Raw genomic sequence first — 8,829 nt, 5'->3', positions numbered from 1 at the left:
TCTCACAGCCTCCTTTACCCACCTCGCCGTACTGCCGTCATCACTCTCAGCTTTCTTTATTTTCTTTCATAAATTCAATTTTTGTGCTTGAATCTTGAACCACAGCTGTGATTCAATGTATTGGATCATCTTTCTACCCACATCTCAACAGCTCATCCCATTCATCTTTTCCGATTGATCTGAATAGGGGTTACTTTTGGCGTCGGCGGTAGAGTTGGCGGAAGATTTGTTCACAGCAGTGTAGCTTCGAACTAGTCACGACTTGACACCTCAAACCTTTCACTGTTCAGTCGTCCTTCTTCCTCCTTCAAAACCGGGTACGAATCGTTTTATAATGTATGCTCGGTTGTCAATCTTTTCATGTGTAAATCTGTAAAGAAAACTTCCAAAATTCAAAAATTGATTGTTCAAATCCTGGCTATAAATACCCCATTGCCTGAACTGCCTTTCATCTCATTACTCTTTCCCAATTTCTGCATCTTCAAATTACTTGTCTTTGCAATTTGCAACTCCTCTTCTCACACTGATTTCACTTACCTTTTTCATTTATCCTTTTCCATGACTGAATACATGAGTTCAATTCGGAGCTTATGCCCCGGTAGAGAAACATGGAAAATCAGGGCTAGGGTCATAAGGAAATGGGAGATGGCTCCTACCTCTGATCTTGCCAAACCATATGCTCTGCAACTTGTGCTTATTGATTCTGAGGTAATAAACTCTTTTGTGTTTTTTTACCTGTATCAGTAACAATTTCATTATTACATTATTTATGCATAATGATAAAAAAATTCTTGCTTATTGTTTAGAGTTCTAAAATAGAGGCAACTATTAAGAAGTATATGATTAGCAAATTCGTAAGGGATATTGTTGAAGGCAATGTGTACCAGATTACATATTTCAATGTTGTGGACAACAATGGTTCATATCGTGCTGCTGAACATGAGTACAGAATCATGTTCAATAGCAAAACAAAGGTTCAAATAGACCAGTGTGATAGCATTCCTAGGATGGGATTAACTTTGAAGGACACATCAGAAATTCAGGCTACCCTGGGAGAGTCTAACTTCTAGATAGGTAATTCTTTCTTTTATTGTTGTTCTTTGTTACAGTTATTGTCTTGATTTGTTTATCTGTGTATTTTGTAGTATATGTATCTATTTGTGAAAGTTTTTTATAGTTGTTATGTTTATTATTTGTGCTAGATTTCATTGGATTGGTTTCAACAGTTTCTAATGAGCAACAATTCTCAAAGTCTGGAAATGTTAATAGAAAGATTGAGTTGGAAATCATTGACCACAAGTATGTTATTGTGTTTTTCTTAACGTTGCATTGAACTAATAATCATTATTATCATATATCATATTTTAATGTGTCCCTTTTTTCCATTTTGTATCGGGGGAAAATAAAGCTGGCTTTATTTGGAAACTATGTTGATGTTGTGAAAGGTTTTCTAGCTGCTGCTGGTGTTGGGCTTGGAATTATTGTTGTTCAGTTTGCCAAGATTAAAACATACAAAGGTATACACCTTTGTTCCATCTTATATTATTACCTCTCTCTATTTTGCTGTTTTTATTTGCTGTAATACTTATTAATTGTGAGACTTATTAATATTAATTCTGTATTTATCAATTTTTAGGAGAAGTTGGTATCCAGAATGTTATGCAGGCTACCAAGTTACTGTGGAATGCTGAGATTCCAGAAGTTGCTGCATTTCGTGATGGGTAGTCTCATTTAGATGCTGAGGATATAAATTTATGCACTAAATTTCAAATATAGTTGTCAGCTAATTTAAATAATATTTTTGTTGTGAAGTTTGGCATTGCATGGGATTGATGATGACCTGCCTATTGGACAAATTGGTGGTGTATTTCAACATATTCCTGCTAATGAGGAGTTCATTACAATGTTTCCTAGGAAGAGTATTGTTGAGCTTCATGACACAGCTGAGGTATTTCAATAATTATTGCATGTACTTTGTCTTGCATTTTGCTATAGATTATCTTTAATCATCTTTACTTTAAATGTAGGAGGGTTTATTTGTAGTCCTAGGGCATATTACAAAATTAGTTGATGGAGAAAAGTGGTGGTACACTGCTTGTCGCTGCCGTAGGTCTGTGACGGTTGAGGATGGTCTTTATTTCTGTGCTGCGTGCTCCACTCATGTCATTGATGTTACTCCTAGGTTTGTATTTATTCATACAAAATTCTCAGCTTGATTAGTTTTTTTCCATTTGTAATAATGATAAATTTTTACTATTTCTGGATAGGTTTCGACTGAAGGTTGATGTTTATGATGGTGATGAGGTTGCTACCTTTGTAATCTTTGATGGTGACTGTGAGAACATTATAAAGAAGAGCTGCAGAGAGTTATTTGCCAAGGTTAGTTTTTGCTTATATGAATCATTTGCAGCACAACCTTTCATGTAATTAAATGATGATATGTTTTTGTGTTGATCAATATGCAGGCCAAGTGTGTGGATGATTACCCTGATGAAATCAAAGCTCTCATTGGGCGGGAATTCCTTTTCAAAGTTGAGAAGTCAATGGATCATGGAATGAAATTTGATGATTCATACAAAATTAAGAAGATCTGTGAGGATAAGGCCATAATTGAGCTCTTCAAGGATGAGGGAAATATTCAAACTCCAACTAAAGTAAATTATTTATTTTACTAATATAATAACTTATATTGTTGGGCAAAGATATTAACTTCAGTGTTTTATTTACACATACGTAATAATAGTTTCTTTTAAAGATTTCTGCAGCTAATTGCTGATACATTCTGTGCCAAATCCTCATCTGAAGACCCAAATTCTGTATTTACTGATGGATCTATTGGGTGCTCTTCTGCAATATCTGCAGTCCCTGACAGTACTGCCTCTCTTGATGACCTGTCCCCATTCAAAAGTCCTTCAGTTTGTTCAGTAGATGCTTCAGTAGATTCCAACCCTGAGAGTAATGGTGCAAGTGTTTCCAAGCCTGCAAAAAAGAAGAAACTGATCCATGTCAAGATTGAGGAGTAAACGTGCTTATTAATCTATTTGGACATCTTTAGAGTTATTTTGATGTTGGTAGTTGATATATATCAGATATGAAGATCTATTTTGTATTCAAAACAGTTGAGAAGACCTCAAGCACTATGTTTATTCTACCCTGATATTTGAGATGTCCATGGATCATGTATTATGTTTATGTAGTTCTGAAAGTGTAATATTTAAATCCATGTAGTAGGATTATGTACTTCATGTCTTGTCTTAGACTGATGTTGGTTCAGAAAAATATTTATTTGATGTTTCTTATGATGATTTTCCAGTACCATGTCTGTTGCACAGTAATTTTATATTCTTCATGTGACCATTAAGTTACAAATATAACACCTCAATAATTTTATAGTCATTTGATTTAACTTAATGTAGTTGAAGCTTTTTTATTTGTAGTATTAAAAAATAATTCTATGGCATGGTTCTCATTTAACCATGAGTAGAAAACGCTAGAAATATGAGACAATACCCCATGGTCCTACAGTGTGTAATTGCAAAATTCCTACCATCTAGGCATTCATTGAAAGCTTCTTTACAAGTTTTTTTTTTGTGGACACTCCGACCTTTGTTTTAAAAAAAATAGTATTTTTTTCTATTTACAAAGGCTGTAATCTATTTTCAAACCACAGGCCCATCATAACTACAGACTTGACCCAATTTCATTGAACTGATGTTTCCAGAACCTGTGTCCCATTGGTTGATGCCAGATTTTAACTTGATTTTGTTTTCGATCTTGCTATTTGCCATTACCCAATTCCTTATTCTCCTGCATTTAGAATTGATCTCCCAGCTTTTTCTAGAACTTGGCTTCACTACACCAAATCTCAATCCACTCCATTAACCTATTCCACCCAATTCAATCAATTGATCTTAGTCCACCCATTTCATCATTTGTCTAACACCAAGTTTTGCTGCTGCTTCACATTTGTTGAAATTCATAGTCGATGCCTATGTTCTATTTGTAATGGTTCCATGGTTTACTTCTCCTATCTGATTGTTTACATGATGTTTTTCGTGTTGGTGATCATTTACTGCTTGATCTTCGCTGCATGCAACCTCATCCTATATTTTGGGTTGGATTATTTATGTACAAATGCTGCCTGCGTTTTTCACATGCTGATTAAGAGTCAATAATCTTTTTGACAAGGTAGATATGCCACACCCTTTATTTTCTCAGTAAATCTTTCTTGATCACTGATTGTTATGGAAATATCCCTAAAAAGGTGTAAATCACATATTTACAATATTAACAGGGTAGAGACCAAGGCCTACCATACTTATACTTATTTGAAATTAAATCAGTAATTTAATCTTAATATGAGTTCATATAATAATGATTTTTACTCTAATCATCAGAGTGTGTGTAGATTATCAGTGTGTGTAGGTTTAGTCTAGGTTGATAATATATATGTTTTTCCCTTAATTACAAGAACACAATTAATAGCCTTTTTGATTTAATCATCTTAAATGATCAAATTTGGAATACATATAATACTCTCTCTGTTTTTCAAATAGAAATCACTTTTTGTTAGTTAGCTTACTCCCAAAATACAGATAACTTTAAAATACCAGATAAGGATTTAATATTTTTTCAAATCTTGCTCTCATATTTAATATTAAAGGTAAATCAATTAAATTTGTTACAAATTTGATATTAGTCTTTTTTTCTTCTTAATCCTCCATAGTTAAATTAAAGTGATATATAAATTGATATGGAGGTAGTAAACTAATTTATTGTAAATGAAGGTAATTTTTTGCAAACAATTCATTGAATCAACTCTGAAATTACGTAAGGATTTCCAACACTTCAACAACTATTTGATATTTTAGTAGACACTAGACCCAAACTGTTTACTTTGATAGTACATGGCTTTCACAAATCAATTAGAGTTAGTACTATGCACTGTTCACTTTTTTAATCATTGTACTTTACAAAAGTAAAAAGCTACCTCAAATTTTGGAGTGTATTTACTTACATCAAAGTATAAATTTTTATTATCTCACTCAAATTCATTTGTGGTTGGACATCAAAAAGATAAATAATATCATATTAAATTTGACATTTTATTTTTTCACCAAATTATGTGTATATGACCAATTATTTTCTGGAAATTGTACACAGACGAAATAAAATCTAACATTATTGACTGTGAAATTGGATAGAGAGTTACACATGCTCCCTTAAGGTCTAATATTACAATATTCATTAACGTATTAAGAAACACCTCAATTGGTATGTACTAAAATTGTTGGTTAAGTAATGTAGTTGAATATATACCTTCATTAGATTTCAACCATTATAGTGGTTATTCACATTGCGTTTATACTATAATTAAGAAGTTTGCGTACAACCGTGCATAAATTTTTGTATTCAATTTTGTAATTATTTTATACATTTTTTTTCCATTGATTTCCAAACTTTCCTCATACCACCGTAAAGAAATTAGAGAACTTAATATTTAGTGGCCAAATCTATTAACTAGATCAATTTCAGAAGTGATAATATAAAAATCTGTATGACTGATTGCATTTTCAAATATGAAACAGTTAGTGGTTGAGATTAGTTGTCAATTTTTTTTTATATCACCATATTTTTAGCCCTTACTTAACAGATGTACACAAAATCTTTTTGGATTCTAAGATTTTGTTCATAATGGTTTGTCACTTCTATCACCGTTTCCATGAATTTTTGTGTACCGAGAGCATGGCTACTTTGTACTTTAGGTGAAAAATTATGAATAAAATATTATATTCATTGGTCTATATAAGGAATGGCAAAGCATAACCCCACCACCGTTTCTATAAGCGAAACTTTTGTGAAAGAAATTCCACTCCCAGTCAAAAACCATGAACCAGGCTGCTCTCTTAAACGTTGGCAAAGTTCATCCAACTTCAAACAAAATTTATCCATGGAAGTTCAGAGCTCGCGTGATATCCCTTTGGAATGTCCCTGAACATATGCTCCCTCTGTCTTCTTCAGCAATGGACATGGTTCTCATTGATCAAGAGGTAAAATGAAGCTTCATATAATTATCACTCAAATTTAACACCTAATATGTTATGAAAAAAATTGTTATGTGAAATCTGTATTTTGAAAGACATTTTCTCCCTAATATACTCTTTTAATCACTTATCTACTTTCAAAACAAGTTATCACTTATCTACTTCAAAACAAGTTATCACTTATCTTAATTGACCTGATAAGAAACAACACTATTCTATTTAATTTCACAAAATTTACTAACTGATTTCCATCTCTCTAACTCAAAATAAATTTCAGGGTGTGAAATTTGAAGCGTCTGTTTGCAAGTCTGTCACTGGCCTCCCTAAGATTTTTGAAGGAAGGGTGTACCAAATATCTTTCTTTAGGATACTTGATAACCTTGGCGCCAAACGTTACACAAATTGTGTTTACAGGCTATTCTTCCAATCATACACCAAAATATTTCCTGCTGTGGATCATGATATTCCTCTGAATGGATGGGATTTTTTCAACATGGATCATATCAAAAACTATGGAAATACCTTTGGATATTTAGTTGGTAATTCTTCAAATTACCTTACAAGTTTCTATTTCCCTAATTCATCTTTCTATTTATCAGTGTGTACTAACAGTGCTATTTTACTGTCTCACATTTTCCATCTCTAGATGTCATTGGCATTTTAATTGCTGCTTCCTCTGAAAAACTTCTGATTAAGGACAAAAGGATATACAAAACAATGGAGGTTCAACTACTGGACAAAACGTATGTTCTTTTACAGTAAAGCCCTATTTATAAATATTTTCTCTTTATAACATATTTCAGTCTTTGGATTGATGACATCCTTTTTTGTTTATACAGTGGCATGACTACTTGTGTATTGGTTGGTGATATAGTTGACAATCTTACTGAGTATCTATGTTCTGATTGGGTTACTAGACCTATTCTTGGCCTTCGTTATGTTGAAGTCAGTAGCAATAATGGTATTCAATTTTTCTAATCTTATTATGTTTGCTAATCTTACCATTCTTATTTCTGACAATGTAAAGATCATTTGTAGGTGAGGTTCGTATACATGGTGTTCCTTATGTGACCAAGATCCTTATCAATCACAATTTTCAAGAAGAAAATGTGCTCTTAGCTAGGTACTGTATTATTTTACCTTATACATATATCACTTAGTGACTTAAATATTTTGTTCTTTGAGATATAATTATGGAGTGTCTACCCATGCTGAATCTTTTTTATATGTAGATTTGATGGTATTGACTTGAAATTACCTGTGGAGTATATAACCAAAGTTGTTGATAATGTGACTATTTATGCTGATATGCTTGACTTCCATCCCAAGAAGACAATCCCTCAACTTCTCCTAAGAAAAGAGGTAAATCCATGTTGGTATAATGTGTTTCAAATTTTCTTTCTATTGATATGTAAAAAGAAATTGATTGATCTCAATTTCAGAAGGGTACATGTGTTGTCCATGCTTGCATTGTGAGTTTGCTGAAGGATACTCCATGGTACTATCCATCCTGCCGCTGCTATACTGAACTAGAACGTGGTGATGGTGTTTTTAGATGTAACAGGTGCTTTCGAAGAATTGAAAAATTTATTCATAGGTCAGCAATTGCCACTGCATCATCTGAATTTTTTTTGGTCTTTTGATAGTGTAAACTCTTATAAACTAACTGATATTACTTACATTAGGCATGAGTAATTTTAATTCATAATATTGTATGTTGTTATTAATAGGTATTCATTCAAAGTTGAAGTGGATGATGGACTTGATAGTACTGTGTTTGTTCTCAATCATCATGAGGCTATGAAGCTTACCAACATACCATGTCAAGAAGTAATGAAGTCACAAGAGGTTATTACATTTGAAGTTATGACTTCATGTCAAACATATTTTCAATTACCTTATATCTGTTAGTTTATATAATGAACTTTCTATTCTCTTTTTAAGGTCAAATCCTCTTTGGGGTATCCCGCTCAACTTGAGGATAAATTGGTTGGGAAAGACCTATTATTCAAAATTCGTGTTGGTTTTGGGATGACTTACAATCGTAAGGAAATATATGAGGTGCTCAGTATATGTGATGATGGGCAAATAATTAAAAAGTTCACTTCTGAGAAGTTATTCACCACCCCCTTGAAGGTATAATAAATGCCTACATTAAGTACCAATAATATGTTTTGGTATTTTATATATTTGTCTACTAATTCTTTCATTCCCTCACATTAGGCGAAGTTTGCTCCGCCATTTAGTCAATTAGAGAATGTTGATGTCAATATCAAAGTTCAAGAAAATGATGTTGGATATTTAAAGTCTAAGGATGCTGCTGTCATGCATAGAGTGGTTAAAAATCCATCAGCAATTATTGGACAGAATTCAGCCACTACTTCTAGCCATCGTTCTTTGAAGAGGAGGCTTTAACCAGAATTTGATACATTTGCTTATAAGCTTGGTGATGATCTTGATGCTATTGATGCTGCTTTGCAAAAAATAATTGATGAAAAGTATGGAATCAGTGCTTCACCTCAAGCCTCTGGAGTGAAAATTTATGTCAACTGTTCTAGGAAGGCTGAGATTGATGTTGCAGTGAGGAAGAGTCCAGTTTCCACTAAGACTACTATAAAGCTTGCTGCAAAGATCAAAACTGAAAATGATATTGACCAAAAGCTGAAATCTGTTGAAATTATTGATCTTACACATGATAATGAAGACCTTGAAATTTCACCCACTCAACTTGGTACTATCTCACAATCAGTTGATGCTACTGACATAACCAAGATGGAGAAGAACA

The 8,829-nt window shown here is 32.9% G+C and overlaps 2 protein-coding genes across 2 annotated transcripts; both read left to right on the top strand.

Moving 5' to 3' along the window:
- The first annotated feature begins 558 nt into the window (after positions 1-558).
- On the top strand, positions 559-3,023 carry LOC130744238 (uncharacterized). Its single transcript, XM_057596432.1, has 10 exons — positions 559-708; positions 807-990; positions 1,203-1,303; positions 1,409-1,517; positions 1,637-1,721; positions 1,813-1,948; positions 2,028-2,182; positions 2,268-2,379; positions 2,466-2,654; positions 2,766-3,023. Exons 1-10 carry the CDS (start codon positions 559-561, stop codon positions 3,021-3,023), a joined length of 1,479 nt encoding a protein of 492 aa, XP_057452415.1.
- Positions 3,024-4,782: 1,759 nt separating this feature from the next.
- On the top strand, positions 4,783-8,465 carry LOC130748873 (replication protein A 70 kDa DNA-binding subunit E-like). The gene is made up of 10 exons (XM_057602118.1): positions 4,783-6,050; positions 6,322-6,583; positions 6,691-6,787; positions 6,884-7,005; positions 7,083-7,167; positions 7,277-7,406; positions 7,487-7,641; positions 7,775-7,892; positions 7,989-8,180; positions 8,268-8,465. The coding sequence occupies exons 1-10, from the start codon at positions 5,889-5,891 to the stop codon at positions 8,457-8,459; spliced, it is 1,515 nt and encodes a 504-aa protein (XP_057458101.1). The 5' UTR covers positions 4,783-5,888; the 3' UTR covers positions 8,460-8,465.
- Positions 8,466-8,829: the final 364 nt, after the last annotated feature.

The sequence above is a fragment of the Lotus japonicus genome, chromosome 3 (assembly GCF_012489685.1).
Source record: "Lotus japonicus ecotype B-129 chromosome 3, LjGifu_v1.2".
NCBI lineage: Eukaryota > Viridiplantae > Streptophyta > Magnoliopsida > Fabales > Fabaceae > Lotus > Lotus japonicus.
The sequence above is the reverse complement of the archived record's forward strand: the minus strand, read 5'-3'. Positions and strand labels throughout refer to the sequence as shown.